This window comes from Odocoileus virginianus, unplaced genomic scaffold (assembly GCF_023699985.2).
Source record: "Odocoileus virginianus isolate 20LAN1187 ecotype Illinois unplaced genomic scaffold, Ovbor_1.2 Unplaced_Contig_28, whole genome shotgun sequence".
Lineage (NCBI taxonomy): Eukaryota > Metazoa > Chordata > Mammalia > Artiodactyla > Cervidae > Odocoileus > Odocoileus virginianus.
The window spans coordinates 649652-671370 of NW_027224345.1; the positions used below are offsets into that span (position 1 = coordinate 649652).

General features: G+C 41.5%; 1 protein-coding gene across 3 annotated transcripts in view; it reads right to left on the bottom strand.

Annotated features, from left to right (window-relative positions):
- Window positions 1–7318: 7318 nt before the first annotated feature.
- The window catches only part of HDAC8 (histone deacetylase 8), a 254626-nt gene continuing 240225 nt past the window's right edge, over window positions 7319–21719 (bottom strand). For all 3 annotated transcript variants that reach the window (XM_070464553.1, XM_020871683.2, XM_070464554.1), the window contains one exon: window positions 7319–7878. In XM_070464553.1, the coding sequence (XP_070320654.1) occupies window positions 7870–7878 (9 nt within the window). In that variant the 3' untranslated portion in view covers window positions 7319–7869. The remainder of the gene's footprint in view (window positions 7879–21719) is intronic.

The window sequence follows — 21719 nt, forward strand, 5'->3', positions numbered from 1 at the left end:
ATTTAAATTTAGGTGACTTTCTAGGGGAAGATGTGTTGGAACTGCACTGGATGTTGAGAGTTAGCCTGGGCACCCAGGGGGCACCAGGAGGAGCTGACAGTCACTGCTTTCCCTTCAGCTCCTCACCACATTCACCAGAGTCCTACTATGTGCTGGTCAGGAGTTCAGGAGTGCTGACATGAATATAGGTGGGAAAGGTCTTGAGTGTAATGGAAGAAACAGTTAAATAATAACTTACTGCTAAGCATATAAAAACATGTCCAACTCCACTAATAAAATCAGAGCAACCAAAATTGAAACAACAAACACTTCTGGTGATCAAAATCCATCACCTGTTTTGTTTGTTTTTAATGTCCACACCCTTTGATCCAGCAGTTCCATTTTAACAAATGTATCATAAGAAAATAATACAACAAATGTGCAAGAGTGTAAGAGAGCATCTTCATTGCAAAAATTTTTCTTTGAGGTAAAATACACATAACATAAAATTAGTCATTTTAAAGCCAGTAATTTGGTGGCATTTGGTGTTGCACAACCACCACCTCTGCCTAGATTCAAAATACTTTTATTACCTCAAAATAAAATTCATGCCCATTAAACAGTTACTCCTCATTTCCCCCTCTGTCCAGACAACAATCAATCTGCTTTCTGTCCTTATGCTTTTGCTTATTCTTGATGCTTCATATAAATGGAATCATACACTGCGACTTTTGGTGTCTGGCTTCTTGCACTTAGCATGATTTTTTGAGTACTGTAACATGTATCCATACTTCATTATATTTCACTGTATGCATATGCCACAATTTGTTCATTCATTCATCTATCTATTGGTAACATTTGAGTCATTTCCACCTTTTGACTATTATGAAGAGTCCTGCTATGAATACTCATGTGCAAGTGTTTGAATATCTGTTTTCAATTCTTTTGGGGCATATACCTAGGACTAGAGTTGGTGGATCAAATGGTAATTCTATGTTTAACTTGTTGAGGACTGCCAAACTGTTTTCCATAGTGGCTGCACCATTTTACATCCCTATAGCAATATACGAAGCTTCCAATTTCTCCACATCTTCATATCCTCTTGTTATTTTGTTTTATTTTTATTATAGCCATTCAAATAGGAATAAACTGGCAACTCATTGTGGTTTTGATTTGCATTTCCCTAATGACTAATTCTGGAGAAGGCAATGGCAACCCACTCCAGTAATCTTGCCTGGAAAATCCCATGGATGGAGGAGCCTGATAGGCTGCAGTCCATGGGGTCGCGAAGAATCGGACACGACTGAGCGACTTCACTTTCCCTTTTCACTTTCTTGCATTGGAGAAAGAAATGGCAGCCCACTCCAGTGTTCTTGCCTGGAGAATCCCAGGGGTGGCTGAGTCTGGTGGGCTGCCGTCTATGGGTCACACAGAGTCGGACATGACTGAAGTGACTTAGCAGCAGCAGCAATGACTAATTCAGTGTTTTTATTTGTAAGGAAAAATGAGAATATTCTGAATGTTCAGCATTAAGGGACAGGTTAAACAAATTTTGGAGCATCCATATAATGTGACCACTTTAAGAGATCAGGTATGCCTGATTTTTTGGTATGTCTGAAATATGTCATAGTAAAAGATAATATGGTAGTTCTTTGTGGATTGATATGGAAAACTGTCCATGGCATATAATGAAGTGAGAAAAATCAGATTACCAGACAGGATGATTTCATTTGTTAAAAAAAAAATGTCAAGTGGTCATATATGCATAATGCCAGCTCCCTAGGGTCAGGGATTATTGTCTGCTTTGTCCACAGATATAACCCCAGTGCCTGGCACTCTGCATGGTACATAGCAGGTAGTCAATATATATTTATGGAAAAAATGAAAAAAGTCTGGAGACATAAACACCAAACTGCTAATAGTGGTGTTTGCTGAGGTATGGTGTTATGAAGGAACCATTTTCTTATTGTTTGAATGTTTTTCTTGAGGCATCTATTGCAAAAAAATTTAAAAAAAAGGTCTTTCCATTACTCTCTCTCTCACCAAGTAAGAAAGGCACTGTAGGCCAGTTGAGGGAGAAAAGCATTAGGGCTCCTTCCATCAGAGGTAAACAGAGGCTTCTCAGCCACTTTGGAGCTGAGCCTCAGCAGGCTCACTTCAGTTATACCAGTGACTACAGCGATCTTTTTAAAATGCAAATCTGATCAAGCCACTCTTTGGTTTAAAAGTCTCTGATGGCTTCTTACCTGCAGGATCAAGTCTCGCCTCCTCTACCTGGCACAGAGGCCCTTTGTGACTGGCCCCTGATATTTTCCTTCTTGTCACTTACTAATATATATCTCAGTTTTTTCTTATGGAAATTTAAAAGCACATAAAAGTAGAGAGAATAGTACATCCAACCTCCATGTGTCCATCAAATATGAAGCTTCAACAATGATCAACATTTTTCAAATTTTGTTTCATTTATCTCGACCTACTTCCTGCTGCCACACACCCATACACTTGCCCCTTCTGGAGTAATTTTAAAGAAACCCCAGATATATTATTTCACCTGTAAATACTTCACTTTGTATCTTTAACAGTTGAGGACTTAGATAAATATATAACTACCATGCTGTTATCATACTTAACAAAATTATCAATAATTTTTTAACATCACCTAGTCTCTGTCCAAATTTCCCCTATTGTCTGAAAAACATCTTTTCACAGTTGATTTACTTGAATAGTCTAATATTCTGTGTTCCAGAAGCACTGAACTGCTTGTCACTTCCCTAAATTTTATGTGCCTTTGCCTGAAATGTCTGCCCCTGATGCTGCTCCAAGATCAGCTTAAATGTTGTAGCCTTCATGATTGCCCCAGTCTAGATTGCCTGTCCCATTTCTGTGTCCTGTAATACCCAGAATGTGAAACATTGCTTTGTCTCACTGTGTAGTTTCACCATCACCTAGGTATGTATGGAGAATTACAGGTGCCAAGTACTATGCCCAGCACTGAGGTACAGCAATGAAACTGCCAAAGTTCCCACCCTCTGAGGGCGTGTGTGTGTGTGTGAGTGTGTGTGTGTGTAGGAATAAAAAAGAATAAGATAATAGTAAACGGTATGAAAATAAATGGTATTTTGGAACAAAGAGAGCAAGGTGGCTACTTTAGATGGCATGGCTAAAAGGAGCCAGTCTGGGCAAGAGCTGAACATTGCAGGTGAAAGTACTAGCCTGTGCAGAGACCCTAAGGTGAGGGTCTTGGATGGTTCCCATCTTCAAAGGCACTATTCATGTCTGTCTTTACATTTGCAGCTCTCAAAACCTTTGGTAGGTAGCTTTCAAAACCCTGTTGAGTATTGAGAATCTAGTAATAGCTATGTCTCTTTGCCCCAGAACAATGTACCAATGCACAACCACATTAATTTGCATTCTCTTCCCCTAATTCCTGAAGCCAGAGATTGTTGAGAAGATTCTTTGCCTTTGCATTTAGGGCAGGAACAGTGTCTGATAATTGACATCTATTATGTACGCTAAATGTGCTTTCTTCCATGATCTCTTTGATCCCTCAAAATCAGCCAATAAGGTAGTACAGGGAGTATCTCCATTTGATGGATGAGGGCACTAAGGCTTACAGAGAGCATTTCTTGGCCAAAGTCACACAGCTAGTGAGTAACAGGGAGGGGAGTCAAACTCAGGCAGGTTGAGGCCAAAGTGCATATGCGCTGCTGGTCAGCTTGGGGCCCAGCATTGAGCAGGTTTGGGGACTCGTCCTTGGCCAAGGTTGGGGAGGAAGAGCTGCTGGAGTTTTCCATGCAAGGGCTTAGAGATGTCAAAATCTGATTAGCCTTGATGGCTGTTGCTTTTCTTCTTTCTCTTCCCTCTCTCTGTCCCCCTCTTCTTTCTCCTCCTTCCTTTTATGTTGAATCACAATATTTGATTTTCTTTTATTTTTTTCCATTTATTTTTATTAGTTGGAGGCTAATTACTTTACAGTATTGTAGTGGTTTTCTTATAAAGAAGTTTTTCTGCCTTAGAAAGATTCTTTTAAATATAAAATTGGAAATATACCCCTCTTTCTGTGACAGCTCACAATGAAGACAGCAGAGGCAGATCCACCCCCTCCCCCTGAAGGGAAACTGGCTTGGGATTTTTCCATTGGCTTTTTTCCCCATTGGCTTTTTATATATATATATATATATATATATATTTACTTGGGGGGAGGACCAGGTAGTACATTCATATGATTCAAAAATCAAAAGATACAAAAAGGAACATAGTGCAAGCCTCCTTTACTCCTCTGCCACCTGCCACCTGGTTTTCCTGCCTGAGGTGCAGGAAACTGAGGTGCTCCAGTTTCTTGTGTCTCTTTCCGGAGGTGTTTTATGCAAATAAAGGCATATCCTATATATATGTATATATACTTTTTAAAGGGTTATTTTCTAAACCTTGAGTTGTGAACACAGCCTAAAGCTCTCTTTTGGTCTCTTTGGCCTCTCTGTGTTGCTTGATGAGAGATAGTGAAGGCCTGTGGGTCTCCTGGGAGCCCTGGGTTTTCCTCAGAGGTTGGTCTTTCCAGGCCCATTTTTCTGGCAGGCCCTCCTGCACACAAGACTTTAGGTTCTTTTCAAAGTCCTTTCATCTAAGATAATTCATCAAGCACTCACAATAGCCCATGAAGTGCGGGAATTAGTCACCCCACTTTATAGGGATAAGGAAACAGACCCAGAAAGGTCAAGTAACTTGCTGAAAAGCACACAAGTACTTACTGTTGTTGATGTGAGGGAAGGGTTGCAGAGCAGTATGATGAGGCTTGGTCCAGCTTGGACTTTGGAAGCAAGAAGAAAGTTGTTTACTAAAAATATTTTAGTGGCACTCAGTGTGGGGTTGAGGGGGAGGGAACGATGGGGAAGTAAGGAAACTTGTAGTTACAGCTGGGTTGGCTTCCTGGCTCTGCCACTAACAAGGGGCAAGTTACTTCACAGTTTGTGGCCTCAGTTTGCTAATCTATAGAGTAGAGATGATAATACCCACCCAGCCAGGTGGATAGTGACATAGTGTAAATAAGTGATTTGTAAAATGGGGTATATTCTAAGCCTTGCTTTGCATTATTACTATGGTTATGATGGCTGGTCCTTTTGGGCAAAAGGGCGGGTGTTTCCTGAAGGGAAGGTAGGCTCAAACTGGGTACAAAGTTGCCCTTCCCTCAAGCCATCTTATCTAAAAAGACCCTCTCTGGCTGATTGAATTGTAGATCAGGAGCCCTCCAGCCGGACCAGTCTTCCTTGCCAGCTCAGAACCTCCTGGGCTGTTAGAACAGCCCTGGGGCCTAAACACAAACTCTTCCTCAGTGGGTGTCTTGAATTTACTTTGATCTGTAACTTTACCTGCAGATCAATTCTTTTTATAAAGAGTTTATGTATTTATTTTTCCTATTACAAAACTAGACCATGCTTAATAAGAAAACTGGGAAAATATTGAAAAGTAGAAGAAACCAAAATTAAACCATCCTTATATCTTCTTCCCACAGAAGCCCACCTCAGTTAGTATCTTGGTGTATTTCCTTTCAGTCTTTTTCCCTCTAGGCAGTTAAGATAATTCTTAGCGAAGAAATACTTTTTTCTTTTTTAAAACAGCTTTACTGAGGGTGTAATGGATAGACAAAAAGTTGCACATAGTTAATGTGTATAATTTGATGAGTTTAGACTGAGCAGAATAACTCTGTCTTGTTTGTTTTGAGAATACCACTTTTGTTTGGTATTTTAATTGTAAAAAACGGAAAACGATTCCTAGTTCCATCTATGAGGTTTTTTTTGCCTAACATTTTAACAATGGAATGAAAAGGAATCCTGAAGGCCATTGAGGTGGTGCCATCTCTCAGAACAGGCCTGGCCTAGGTTCAGCAGCTCAATCTGGGGCTCAGCCAGCAGAGCCAGTGCTGGTGAGAAGGTAGCCCTGGCTGCCCAGTGGGAAAGGGCTCCTTCTGGTTCAGGCCCATTCCTCTTGAAAGGAAAATGAAGCACTAGTATTCACCACTTTACCCTGTTGTTTTGTCTTGTGGCTGAGTCCTTCACAGGAATTTGGGTGATGACTTTGGAAGGTGGGTCCCTTAGGAAGGATTTGGATATCAGACCCAGCAAGCTTTTGAAAGGACAAACCTGGCGGGTGGTTCTTCACAGGCTGGGAATTCAGAGTTTTTATTTGTCTTCCTTGGCCTCCCCCACACCCCCACCTGCCCCATTCAGTGCCTCCTCCCTCTTCTATTTTTAAAAATTTTACATTTTGGTATAAGTAAAATTATCCTTAAGCTGAGTGTATAATTAGAATTGTGGGCATTTGAAGTGACTGGTATTCCTAGCCATCCAGGTACCCCAATGCTGTTTAACAAAAGCTTGGCTATTCCCATCCCAGGGAGGCCTGGCGTGCTGTAGTCCATGGGGTCGCAAAGATTTGGACATGACTGAGCAACTGAACTGAACTGAACTGATTCCGATCCCGGGACATGTTCAAGGCTTTTTCTACTCCCTTCTGCGGAATGCCCTTCCTCCTCTCAGTAGCCTAGAGAAATACAACATCCTACAAGGCCCGGTTCAAATATCATTCCCTTTGAAATGCTCTGGGATGCTGCCCTGGCCTGGTAGGTTGCTCTCTCCTCAGTGCTCTCAGAGTTCAGGACTTCCGTTTGTTACAGAGCATGAAGCATGTTGGGATCTGGTTCTTTCTCTCCTTCTTTGCCTTGTCTGGGAGTCCCTAGATGGCCAGGATGGGGTTGTGTCCTTGTCTCCCATCCAAGTCCCAGTAGCTGTAGGAGCTGCATAAATACTTGGCGAATCAAATTCCAAAATTGTGACATTTGGCTGTCACTTCTGTTTTCTTATCTCTCTTGAGACCCCCATCTGCATTTTGCCATCTTTTCTTTGCCTTTAAGGTTATAGGAAAACCAGCACATCACAACTGTATCCCATTTTCATCAAGCGTGCTTGATGGGAAGTAGCCTCTATTCATCAAGATGTCCCTCTTGGATCTGACCTGCCACCTGCTCTTCCCATCGCTGTCACTCCTGAGGCAGGATAGCTTCTCTCTGGGGAGCCAGCAAGGCCTTCCCCATGGTTGCAGCACCTATATTCCTGTGAGCTCTGGTCAGGCCCCAGCAAAGGTCAGAGCTTGGCTTTCTGTCCCCAGGACTTACTGGAAGACACACTAGTTCCTCAGCAGGATCCAGCACTCAGAGTCACCCTATCAGGCTGGGGCAGAGCAGAACAGGGAAGCAGCAGGGTTAGTCTTTATACTTCAGCGAGAGGAAATGTTCACAACTATGTGCTGTCAGTGGTACTTTACAATGAGGAAAATGGAAGAGAGGTAGGTTTGCAAAGATTTTATTAAAAAACAAAATAAACTCATAATCCTGAAAACAACAGAGGTGGATTTCTCCCCATATGTGACCAGATCCCTCTCCCCCAAGGCTCCACCTGGATGATCCTGAGGCCCAAACCCTGCCTCTCAGCTCCCCACTGCCCCACCAACTGCCAACCAAATCTCCATGCTTTCCTCCAGCTTCTTATCTTTCTCCTTTAAGAAAATAAAAATACCCCCTCCCCAACTTGCCTAAAAATAATTTTCAAAGATTAAAAACGGCATCTGTGTGTTTTTTTAAAAATAAACACTTTAAATGTTGGAAATGTTTGTCTTCCCCTAGGTCTAGTTGAGGCCTCTGGGGTGCCTGCCTGCCTCATGCTAGGAGGCCAGCTGCCACTTGGTGCCCCTTGGAAATTTTCAGGAAGTAGTTTCTTCCAAATTTCCCCTGCAGTCACAAATTCCACACACTGCTTGCATAAACACGCTGTCTTCATTATAGGCACTGCTCTTTGGCTCTGGAAATTTGATCTCTTTTTGTCAACTAGACCACATGCTTCAGATTCCCTGCAAACAGGAGAGAAAACAAAATTCAAATTCAAGTAACATATGTGAACTATACCTCAATAAAGCTGTTAAAAAAGGCACTTTCATTTTGGGGCTTGTTCTTTTGCTATCCTTGGGAACCCTGAGACCCGCCCCCCCCAACCCCGCCCCAACATAGGAACAAGCTCATGCTAGGCTGCTGGATGGTGAGAGACATCTGGTCCAGTTACCCCAGCAACCACCAGCCACCCACCAGGCATGTGAGTGAGGCCTTGGACAGCTGGCTGACTGCATTGCTAGGTGAACTCAGCCAAAACCAGAAGAACCGCTCAGCTGAACCCAGCCCTATCGCCAACTCACAAAGTCATGAGCTAAACAAATGGTTGTTTTAAGCCACACATACACACACACAAATTTGGGTAATACTTTTCAGAGTCAACTGCATCAAATCTTTCCGCACCCCCAACCTTTCTTCCCCCACTTAGCAAGGTACAACCTTTTTAGCATTTTCTCTCATGAGCACCTGTGAAAGATGAATTGGGGATTTTCCCCTACTCTCAGGTCTAAGAATCTTTGAGGGAAAATCAATCACTTGAAATCCTACAGGACTGGTCCCTCCACAGTCTTCTTCTTGACCTACTTCCCCAAGCCAAAATACTGGGCTCCAAACCCTACTGACCACTTCTACTTTAAAACAGGAAGGATGTTCCATGAGAGCAAGGACCTAGCTGTCTTAGTTTTGGTTGATATCTAGCACAGTGCCTCACACATAGTAGGTGCTCAATAAATGGATGAATGGAAGAAAGGAAGGATAGAAAAATCAGCACCCACTTGCCTATCTAGTTTAATTTAAATACAGTATTAAACATACAGTAAAAGTGACTTTCTTTGCTATGTGCAGTTCTATGATTTTTAATACACGTCAAGATTCTTAAGACAGATTGGTTCCATTACTCACCAAAATTTCCTCTGCTTTCTTTTTGCAGTCACATCCTCCTCTCCCCCTCTTGCCACCTGGCAATACTGACCTATTCTCCATCACTGTAAGTGTTGTCTTTCTGAGAATGTCATATAAGTGGAATCATCAGTATGTGATGTTTTAAGACTGGATTCTTTCAAGCAGCATAATGCCTTTGATTTTCATGCAAATTTTTAGTGTATCAATAGTTTATTCCTTTTTGGGGGCAGTACTTAACTTTGTAATTTTAAAATTACTATAGATTTATAGGAAGTTGTAAAAAAAAACTACCAAGAAGTAGCCTTCACCGTTTTTCCAAGTGGCAATATCTTACATAATTTTTATTTAATATCAAACCCAGGAAATTGACACTGGTATGATTCACAGACCATATTTAAATTTTTCCAGTTTTATATGCACTTATTTGTGTGTGTGTGTATATTCTATGAAATTTTTATCACATGTGTAAATTTGTATAACCTCCACTGCAAGAGGGCTTCCCTCATAGCTCAGTTGGTAAAGAATCCACCTGCAATGCAGGAGACCCCAGTTTGATTCCTGGGTCAGGAAGATCCCCTGGAGAAGGGATAGGCTACCCACTCCAGTATTCTTGGGCTTCCCTTGTGGCTCAGCTGGTAAAGAATCCACCTGCAATGCAGGAGACCTGGGTTCGATCCCTGGGTTGGGAAGATCCTCTGGAGAAGGGAAAGGCTACCCACTCCAGTATTCTGGCCTGGAGAATTCCATGGACTGTGTCCATGGGGTTGCAGAGAGTAGGACACGACTGAGTTACTTTCACTTTCATTTTCCACCACAAGAAGATACAGAACTATTCCATCACCACAAGATCTCTCTCAAGCCACCTTGTTAACTCCCCTCCACCCCTTATCTTTAAGCCCTGACAACCATTAATCTGGTCCCTAGGTCTATAACTTTGTAATTTCAAGAACGTTATATAAATGGACTCATACAGTATATAACATTTTGAGATTTTTTTTTTCCTCACTCAGCACAATGCCCTTAAAGATCCATCAAGGCTGTTATGTGCATTAAGTTAGTTCCTTTTTTTTTCATTTATTTTTATTAGTTGGAGGCTAATTACTTCACAACATTGCAGTGGGTTTTATCATACATTGGCATGAATCAGCCATGGAGTTACATGTATTCCCCATCCCGATCCCCCCTCCCACCTCCCTCTCCACCCAAGTTAGTTCCTTTTTGTTTGCTGAGTAGTGTTCCATGGTATGTACATAGCACAGTTTGTTTAACTATTTACTCATTGAAGGATATCTGGGCTATTCCCAGTTACATATATTTATGTGTATTTTATACACACACACACACACACACACACACACACACATAGACATAAAGCTGCTATGAACATTCACGAACATATTTTTGTGTAAACACACTTTTAATTTCTCTAGAATAAATGCCCAAGAATGCAACTGTGGGGCCCTATGGTAATCACATGTTTAATTTTATAAGGAACTGTCAAACTGTTTTTTAGAGTGGCCATACTATTTTGTATCCCCACCAAACTATATGAAGGATCTAGTTTCTCAGCATTCTTGTTAACATTTGGTGGTGTCACTAGTTTTTATTTTGACCATTCTGATAGGTAGGGATCTCTCATTGTGGTCTCAATTTGCATTTTCCTAATGGCCAATAATATTGAACATCATTTCATGCACTTATTTGCTGTCTGTATATCCTCTTTACTTCTTTTATTAATTTAATTTTTTTTTTACTGTTGAGTTTGGAGAGTTCTTTATATATTCTAGATATAAATCTGTTGTTGGATATATGATTTGCAAGCATTTTATCTCAGTATATAATTTGTCTTCACATTCTTCTTTTTTGGTCAAGTCATATGGCTTGTGGGATCTTAGTTCTCTGACCAGGGATTAAACCCAGGCCCTTGGCAGTGAAAGTGTAGAGTCCTAAACCACCGGACTGCCAGGGAATTCTGATTTTTCATTCTTCTAATTTTGCAAAGCAAAAGTTAATTTTTTGGATCATGGCTTGGGTAATTTCAACCCTTAAGTTCATAATCTCTGGATACTCTTTGATTCTTCATCTTTTACTCTCCACATCTTATGAGTTGCCAGATCTAACCTCAAGATGTCTTCCAAATCTGTCCTCTCTTTTCTGTTCCCCTCTCTCCACCTCAGTCATAGTTCTCGTCACTCAGGTCACGGCAAAAGCCTTTTAACTGGTGCTCCCACTTCTGGAGCTGTCCCCCACACAATTCTAGCTGTGATCACATGCCTCCTCTGCTTCAAAATAACTTCAGCAGCTCCCGAGCACCTATGAATGAAATCTAACACCTTAGCTTACATGTGTCCCATCCATACTTTCCCATTTCCATGTGAGCCTTTGCATGTGTTGTTGAACTCTGCTGAGGAGACCTACAGGGGGTCCTGGTGCTGAAGCGAGGGTGCTTCCATCTATAAGAACAGCCAGAGCTTGATGAATGAGTGAGTGCACAGTTGAACAAAATCCCATGTCCGAGTGTCCCAATGACACATGTTCACAGAAAGGAAAGGTGGGTGTTGTGTCTCTACTGCTCTGTCTCACTCTCTAGTTACATTTGGAGGCAATTAAGAAAAACAACAGAAATAGTTTCCACCAAAAGTTGATGATGAGCAATATTGAGTTTGGGTAACAATGAAAATGTAAGCTTAAATAATGCCCATTGTTTTCTCCTCACATCTAGCTTTTCCAGCAGTGGGTGGCAGCCTGAGAAAATTCTAAAGGTCAGCATGGTCTGCAGCCTGGAGAGACACAGAGTACAGATCAGAGGGGCAAACTCAAATGTCTATAGAGGCCAAGAATATACTGGATGTCAGTAGAACAGACTGGGGGTAAGACATATGGATCCCTCTGGATCCTTTTTCTTTTCCCTACTTTGCAGAATGGCATGAATGTAAGAAATCATTTCCTTTTTTCTTAATTCTATTACAAAAGAAAACAACACCAAAATGGTGTCAGCAAGATGAGAAATGGAAACTCACAGTTGGCCTAGAGTAGGAGATACAACAGGGAAAGGTGGAATTTGTGGCAAACAGGAGGGTACCTGCTCACAAAGGTGGTAGTTGCTACTTGGTTCCAGCCATTCACTAGTGAGCAGGAATGTGGGTCAGATCTTTCCACTTTCCAAGAGAAGTCAGACATTCACATCTTTATACAGAGTTTTCGTAGTGTGAAATGTGGACAACTGCTTTAAATGTTTAAAGAATATCACGTGGCACATTAATCTGTGAGGCTAAACAAAACAATTTTGGAGACAAGATGTGGCTCACAGGCTCCTAGTTTGTGATCTCTGGGATAGTTCTTATACCCATAGCACCCCATTTCACTCTCAAGTATCTTGGTTTTGACAATACATTATATCCTTATCCTAACTCTGATGTACAAGAAGGTGTACTGAACTGGGACTCAGGAGGCTTGGGTTCTATTGATTCATCGACTGACTGATTCATTTGTTCATTCATTTATTCAATCAACATTTATTGAGTATCTATTCTTTGCTAGTACCAGGTGCTTGTGAGCACTCTACTCTTTTTCATTGTTGCTGCTAATTAATAACTTTATTTTTGGAGCAGTTTTAGGTTTACAGAAAAACTGAGCAGAAAGTGTGGAGATCTCTCATATTCCTCTGTTCCTCATCTCCCCCAGGAGGCAATTTCCCCTATTATTAACATTTTGCATTAGTATGTACATTTTTTATAGCTGATGAATGAATATTGATACATTATTATTTAGTCCATAGTTTACATTAGGGCTCACTCTTGGTGTTGTATAGGCCTATGAGTTTTGAAAAGTGTATAATAACATGTATCCATCATTACAGTATCATACAGAATAGTTTCACTGCCCTAAAATTCTTATGCTCCACCTATTCATCCCTCCCTTCCTTTCCTTAACCTCATCGCAGCCACTGATATTTTTACTGTCTTTATAGTTTTGTCTTTTCAAGAGTGTCATATGGCTAAAATCATGCAGTATGTAGCCTTTTGAGAATGGCTTCCTATACTAAGTGATACACATTTAACATTATTCTACATTTTATCACTTAATAGCTCATTTCCTTTTAGGGCTGAAAAATATTCCATTGTCTGAATGTACCATAGTTTATCCATTCACCTACTGAAGGACATCTTGGTTGCTTCCAAGTTTTGGCAATTATGAATAAAGCTGCTATAAACACTCATGTGCAGGTTTTTGTGTGGACATAAGTTTTCAACTTATTTGAATAAATGGCAAGGAGTGGGACTCTATGTTAAAACTATGTTTTAGTTTTGTAAAAATGGCTGTACTAGTTTGCATTCCCACCAGCAATAAATGAGTTCCTGTTGCTCTACATCCTTGTCAACATTTGGTGGTGTCATTGTTTTGGTTTTAGCTATTCTATTAGGTATGTAGTGGAACTCATTGTTTTAATTTGTGTGGGACTTCCCTGGTGGCTCAGAGGGTAAAGCGTCTGCCTTCAATGCAGGAGACCTGGGTTCGATCCCTGGGTGGGGAAGATCCCCTGGAGAAGGAAATGGCAACCCACTCCAGTATTCTTGCCTGGAAAACCCCATGGATGGAGAAGCCTGGTGGGCTACAGTCCATGGAGTCACAAAGAGTCAGACATGACTGAGTGACTTCACTATTGAGCACTTGAAATACGGCCAGTGCAAATGAGGAACTGCATTTAAATTTAATTCTAATAACTTAAATTCAAATGGCCACATGTGGCCAGTGGTGACCATATTGGACAGTACAGATATAGAACAGTTCCCTTTTGCTTTTTCTTCCTTCATAACATTGACTGGGGTCATTCTTATTTGCTCTTTCATTTATAACCTCCCTTTCAATCCATCAGGAAGTCCTGTCAATTCTACCTCCACAATATTTTCTAAATCCACCCACTTCCTTCCAACCTTCACTGTGATAACTTTACTCCAAGCCACTGTCACCCCTTGCATGGACAACTCTAATAGCCTCAACATTGGTCTTCTTGCTTCCATCCTTGCCACCTACAACCCTTCCTCTATATAGCAGCATGATTATTTTGTTAAAACTTAGGTCAGATCACATTACTTGTATGCTTAAAGCCCTCTAAGGCTTCCAATCACACCTAGAATAAAATTCAAACTACTTAGCCACCAAGCTCTGCAGGGTCTGGCCCTGTCCCTGGTCTCTTGTCTGCCTCTGCCCTCTTTGCACTCTCTGTTCTGGCCACATGGGACTTCTTTGTGTTATTGGAACACACTAGTCATTTTTCCCTCTTAGGGCTCCCCCTTCTTTGCACATGTTATTCCTTCCACCTAGCATGCTCTGTTCCTGGATATTCTCATTCCTGACTCTTCTTATCACTCAGGTCTCAATCCAAAAATCACCTCTGAGGGGCCTGATGACTACCTAGTCTAAGTTGCCACCCCCAGTCACTCATTTTCTGCCACATCATTCTATTTTCTTCACTTAGAACACCAAACGCATCTTGTGAGGGCAGGGATGTGTTAATCTTGTTTATCACTATTGTTAGCCACTTTGACAGTGCACAGGAATCAATCAAACAGTATTCACTGAAAGATACAGTTCTTGCCATTAAGGGTGTGTGTGTGTGTGTGTGTGTGTGTGTGCGTGTGCGCACGTGCAATGAGGCTGGAGAGATTGTTGGAGGTCAGATCATCAAGGGTGTGGCAGGCCATAGTCTTATCCTAGAGGCGATGTGGAGCCTCCAAACAATTTTAAGATGGGGAGGAGTCCCATCTAGTGTGATCTAGGGCTAGAGTAAGTTCCCTAGTAGCTGCCTCGTTACACCAGGCTTGAGGGTCTCACTCTTTATCTGGGAACAGTGGCAGAACAAAGGATTTCTAGGAAGCCTTGGGTATGTGCTGAAATGGACGGGTGATTTTAGTTTTTAGCTCTTAATTGTCAACTATATTGTTTGTCTTAGAATGTAGATCCCTCTTGTCATCAGAAAGCCTTTCAATGACAATTAGTATAACCACCAGTTACCACTTGTCTGCCTCTGACCTGAAATAGAACCTGAGGCTGTGAATTAATCCCACCAGGCTTCTGGCATCTATAGGATATCAGCACTTAAAGGATAGTATCCTGATGTTTTGGGTGCTCTGGTCTTAACTTGCAAGGGACTACTGCAGTCTCAAACTGAATTGAAGCGATTTCTAAAATAGCCTATGATTCATTTTTTCTCCCCCCCTGTGCCTAAATCTGCTGGCTCCATGTGGAGGGATAGGCACCAGTAACTGGAGAGGTGACATCACAGGAGTGGGCTGCATGCCTGCCAGCCAGGCAGCTTGTGGAGCTCGGCCTCAAGCAGTCTATCTGCTGGGCTGGGCGATGCCTCCCAGCCACTTTGGAGTCATAGCTCTAAGTTCTTTGGTCCATGAGCTTTCTCCACATTTCTTTTTCAGACAAAAACTCTGGGCTGGGAAATCTAGGATAATGGGAATAGCAGCAGCAGGAAGAATAATACAGCCTTGCATCTGTATAATGATTTAGAGTTGTGAAAGCCATTTGCTCCATTTTGCTCTTCCCAAACAGCAGTGGGAAATGGAAGCTGGGGTTTTAGGCCTGAACTGGGGTTGCACAAAAGAACAAAGTGCTAACATGCCCTGTTCTCCACAAGGTACACCATGATTGGGCCTTGGACACCACCAGAAGGTCAGAGAGATTCCTTTCAGCTTCTAGGTGCTTCCTGGAAGAGTAATTCTCCAGGACACACTGCCTGGCAGGCACAATCTATGAACCATGCCATCCTGATGGAGCCAGCAAGTAGTGCCAGTCCCAGCACTGCCAACTCTTTCTGTGCACCCTGGCTTACAGTCCCCATGGTCCCAAAAGCTTTTACTGGAGCCAAAATCATGGCCTCTAACTGTGGAGGCCTGAAGGTAGGGTGTGTCTTGAACATCTGGAAATGCCAACAGCTGCCAGGGTAGCTCAAGGGCCCGTGAAAAGAAAAAACACCAACATAACAGTCATCGTTGTGGATCCTGCAGTGAAGAGTCACTGAGCCTTCCCGTGAATAGCTGAGAAGTGGGGTGAAGGGATTCTTTCCTTGGAGAAGCCATAAAAATAGTTCTGCAGTGGTATCATGTTGGCTCTGTGATTTTCAAGTACCTGGTCTTAGCATAGCTTGGTGTCTCTAGTGCTCCACTGCTATCACTAGCATAAGAAGACTCCCCGCCTGACTCCCCTCTCCTGCTCCTCCATGCATCATGGCTGCCAGGATGGACACCAAAGGGGTGGCATACTCTTGCTTGGCCTGGTGGGGGGTGGGGTGGACATGACAAACCCACAGATGCTTAACAGTATTGTGAGGGTGGAAGTTGCTGTGGCTGCTGTAGCTGCCATCACCGTCACCACCACCACTATGTGAATTTAGAAAGACCCACTGAAAGACCACAGGTGCTGTTTAGTGCCATGAAAATGTCACCTTGGTAAACCAAGATGCTATACTCAGGCAATTCTGTCTGTTGGAAACCTTGGCGGGGTATAAAAGTGATCCTTTGGAAAGTTGAATCTGTAAACCTATATGTGGAAAGTGACAGGCAAGAGGAGAACATCCTTGCCTCCAAAGCAGAGAGGCCTCTCATAACTTGTTTTCCAGCTCAAGGGGGATATGTGCGCCTACGAAAATAGATTAAGGATCACTGCCTTGGCCTGTTTTAGAGATGTGAATAAAAATCTTGGCTGGGGACTGCCTCCTTTCTGGTTGACTGATTTTTCAATTGATTTGTATTTATTAGCTAATGAAATTAAAGTTGTAAAAATGATAACAGAAACACAATAAATCTCTCCCACAACTGGCTGTTTCTATGTCACTATGGTGCATTCCTCACTTTGATTACTTCAAAGTCTATTATTTTGTTCTCAATTATTCTGTTTTTCTGGCACTGGAGAAAATCAATTTGTTTTATTTTCTCTTATTCATGCACTCAATTATACTCTTCGGGCACATTTAATCACTTTGATGTTTTCATTTTATGGCCCATCTCTAGGCACTTCAGCTGCATTGCTGCCAATGGGCAAGCAGGACTAATTTGCATGTCACAATAGACTTGAAATTCTAACTCAATTTAGAAATCTTTATGAAATCTCCCTCCAAAATATGCTTGGAGCTGCAAAGAGGCAGAAGGATGTGAGTAAACCAGAAGCCTATAAAGACGCTTCCCTTTCTCAAACACTGATAGTTCTTTGGTGGCCTGACTGTAGATTCAGGATGTCCCTATCCAGGTACAGCAGAGCAGTTCACAGGATGGGATGTCTGCAGAGCTTCCCCTGGAATTTTGTGGTGAGAATCTTGCAAAGGCTGTCCCTCAGCAGCAAGGCCAGGGAGATTGGGCCTGCTTACTCTGGCATAAACTGCCCCTCAGCACTGCTGGATTTGGCGGCTGTGCTAAAGACAGCACCTGAATCTCAGTTGGTTAAAGGGCCTCCGGGTAGATACAGAGAATTGTCAACAGTTAGGCATTCCAGAACCCTGAGTGGTTTAACCTTATTTTCTCTGATAAGCTCCAACTCCCCTTTTGCCCCTTGATTATTTTAGAGCTAAAGGCTGGAGGGGACTAAAGTGATATAATTGCTTTAGGCATGAACTTTGAACAAACAGAAAAAAAAGCTTAATTAAACAACTTATAGGTCTCCAACTATTTTTCAAAAGTTTTTGGTTTGTTGTATGCAACAACCAGCAGCTCCACCTGGCAGAAGGAAAATTTCATATTTCTTCTTCTAAACTTTTGGTATGATCTTCAGTTTCTCATGTGGAATCCCAGCTCCCTCACTTCTTTACTGTGTGAACTTGAACAAGCTAATCAACCTCCCTAAGTTCTATTTTATGTTAAACAAGGCTAATAACACTATCACTTCAGAGCTAGGTTTGTTTCCTAAACTTCAGTACTGTCAATAATTTTGCCATGTTCATATATCAGTTATGTCAAAACCTCTCTTTTCTTTTACACTCTTAAAACACTTAAATTCATCCAAAGCAAGGTGTCTGTGAAATCAAAGTGTTTGATGTGGTAGTTATAATTTTTTGAATACACATTAAAACATATATACATGAAATAAACCAAATTCATTCCTGTTTCAGAATCTTTGCTCTTGCTCTCCTGTTCATCCAGAATGTTCTTCATCCCAATTTTTGCAAAGTTCCTCCCTTTATTGCATTTAGCTCTATTCCCAAATGTCACCTCCTCAGGAAGGCCTTTACTGACCATCCTACCTAAAAAAGCACCCTTTCTGAATTTAACAGTAACCAATTACCAAATATTTATTTATTTGCTTACTGTCTTTCTTCCCCATTGGAAAGAAGTAAGCTTCATGATGGGCAAGGCCTTCACCTGTCCTTTTTACATCTCTATCATGTAGAATAATGCCTAGCATATATTAATACCAATTACATATTTGTTGAATGAAAGAAACATGAAAGTAAAATGTCAGCTGAGTGGTAACCATTTTCTCTTTCCACCCAACAAGGATAGTGTCAGAGAAGGCAGAGTGGCAAACCAGGACTTTTATCCAAGCTCAATGGCAAGGAGGCCCACCTAGTGGAGGCCACATGAAGAGTAGTAACAAGATGCCACTGCCATTCTTGGGCAGGGTGGTACCCTGAGGTAGAGTAGGGGGAGCCTGAATTTCCAGTCCTGCCCAGTAGTAATGAAGACCCCTCCTTCCCCAGGCTGTCAATGAGAACTGAGTGGGAAACCTAGATTTTTACACCATCTGGAGGTAATGGGGTGGAGCATCCCTTCTTTGCCACCATGGTATCAAAGGAAGCCTGTTAAACTGAAGATTTAAATAAGATGCAGGGTTTGGAGATAAGAAAGGCTTCCTAAATAATCAATGTACATAGAGGAAAATAGAGATCTCTTCAAGAAAATTAGAGATACCAAGGGAACATTTCATGCAAAAGATGGGCACAATAAAGAACAGAAACAGTATGGACCTAACAGAAGCAGAAGATATTAAGAAGAGGTGGCAAGAATACACAGAAGAACTATACAAAAAAGATCTTCATGACCCAGATAACCACGATGATGTGATCACTCACCTAGAGCCAGACATCCTGGAATGCGAAGTCAAGTGGGCCTTAGGAAGCATCACTACAAAAAAAGCTAGTGGAGGTGATGGAATTCCAGCTGAGCTATTTCAAATCCTAAAAGATGATGCTGTTAAAGTGCTGCACTCAGTATGCCAGCAAATTTGGAAAACTCAGCAGTGGCCACAGGACTGGAAAAGGTCAGTTTTCATTCCAATCCCAAAGAAAGGCAATGCCAAAGAATGTTCAAACTACTGCACAATTGCACTCATCTCACATGCTAGCAAAGTGCTGCTCAAAAATTCTCTAAGCCAGGCTTCAACAGTACATGAACTGAGAAATTCCAGATGTTCAAGCTGGATTTAGAAAAGGCAGAGGAACCAGAGATCAAATTGCCAACATCTGTTGGATCATTGAAAAAGCAAGAGAGTTCCAGAAAAACATCTACTTCTGCTTTATTGACTACGCCAAAGCCTTTGACTGTGTGGATCACAACAAACTGTGGAAAACTCTTCAAGAGATGGGAATACCAGACCACCTGACCTGCCTCCTAAGAAATCTGTATGCAGGTCAAGAAGCAACAGTTAGAACCAGACATGGAACAATGGACTGGTTCCAAATTGGGAAAGGAGTACATCAAGGCTGTATATTGTCACTCTGTTTATTTAACTTATATGCAGAGTATATCATGTGAAATGTTGGGCTGGATGAAGCACAGGCTGGAATCAAGATTGCTGGGAGAAATATCAATAACCTCAGATATGACACCACCCTTATGGCAGAAAGTGAAGAGGAACTGAAGAGCCTCTTGATGAAATTGCAAGAGGGGATCGAAAAAGGTGGCTTAAAACTCAGCATTCAAAAAACTAAGATCATGGCATCTGTCCCAATACTTCATGGCAAATAGATGGGGAAACAATGGAAACAGTGACAGACTTTGTTTTTTGGGGCTCCAAAATCACTGCAGATGGTGAATGCAGCCATAAAATTAAGACTCTTGCTCCTTGGAAGAAAAGCTATGACCAACCTAGACAGCATATTAAAAAGCAGAGACATTACTTTGCCGACAAAGGTCTGTATAGTCAAAGCTATGGTTTCTCCAGTAGTCATGTATGGATGTGAGAGTTGGACTATAAAGAAAGCTGAGCACCAAAGAATTGATGCTTTTGAACTGTGGTGTTGGAGAAGACTCTTGAGAGTCCCTTGGACTGATCAAAGATCAAACCAGTTAATCCTAAAGGAAATCAGTCCTGAATATTCATTGGAAGGACTGATGCTGAAGCTCCAATATTTTGGCCACCTGATGTGAAAAACTGACTCATTGGAAAAGACCCTGATGCTGGGAAAGATTGAAGGCAGGAGAAGGGGACAACAGAGGATGAGATGGTTGGATGGCATCACCAATTCGATGGACATGAGTTTGAGTAAGCTCTGGAGTTGGTGATGGACAGGGAAGCCTGGTATGCTGCAGTCCATGGGGTCACAAATAGTTGGACACAGCTGAGTGACTAAACTGAGGATTTATACAAATATCTAAAATGTTCAGGATATAATAGAAAATCACTTATACCAACAACAGAAAACTCTAAACTTGGATGAGAAAAAGGCAATCAAGAGAGACTAACATAGAATGACAGTGATGTTGGGAATATCCAATAAGCAGTTTAAAGCAGCCATCATAAAAATACCTCAACAGGCAATTATAAACATGTTTTAAACAAATTAAAAATAGTCTCAGCAAAGGAATAGAAGAAACATAGAAAAACTAAATGGAGATTTTAGATCTGAGAAGTAGAAATAGTGAAATAAAAAACTCAACAGATGGGCTCAATAGCAGAATGGATAGGGCAGAGGAAGAATCAGTAAACTGGAATATATAGGAATAGAAATTACCTAATTTGAACAAGAGACAAAAAAATAGTAAAAAATGAGCAGAACCTCAGTGACCACATAGGACTATGATAAAAGATCTAATATTCATGTCACCAAAGTTCCATAGGAAGAGGAGAAAGAAGGTAGGACTGAAAAAGTATTTGAAGAAATAATGGCTAAAGATTTCCCAAATTTGGCAAAAGATAAAACTTTAGAAACAATGGAAATAGTGACAGAGTTCATTTTCTTGGGCTCCAAAGTCACTGCAGATGGTGACTGCAGGCTTGAAATTAAAAGACGATTGTTCCTTGGAAGAAAAGCTATGAAAAACCTAGACAGCATATTAAAAAGCAGAGACATTACTTTGCCGACAAAGGTCCATATAGTCAAAGCTGTGGTTTTCCCAGTAGTCATGTATGGATGTGAGAGTTGGACCATAAAGAAGACTGAGTGCCAAAGAATTGATGCTTTCAAACTGTGGTGCTGGAGAAGACTCTTGAGAGTCCCTTGGACAGCAAGGAAATCAAAACAAGTTAATCCTAAAGGAATTAACCCTGATATTCATTGGAAGGACTGATGCTGAAGCTGAAGCTCCAATACTTTGGCTACCTGATGTGAAGAGCTGACTTGTTGGAAAAGACCCTGATGCTGGGAAAGATTGAAGGCAGAAGCAGAAGGGGATGACAGAGGACGAGATGGTTGGATGGCATCACCGACTCAATGGACATGAGTCTGAGCAAACTGGGAAATAATGAAGGACAGGGAAGCCTGGTGTGCTGCAGTCCATGGGGTCAAAAAGAGTTGGATACGACTGAGTGACTGAACAACCACAACAAAAACCTTACAGATTAAAGAAGCTGACTGAATTCCAAACTGCATAAACTCAAAGATCTGTACCAAGATCTATCATAATCAAATTCCTGAAAACTAAGGAAAAAGAAAAATCTGGACAGTAGAAAAACAAAAACAAAT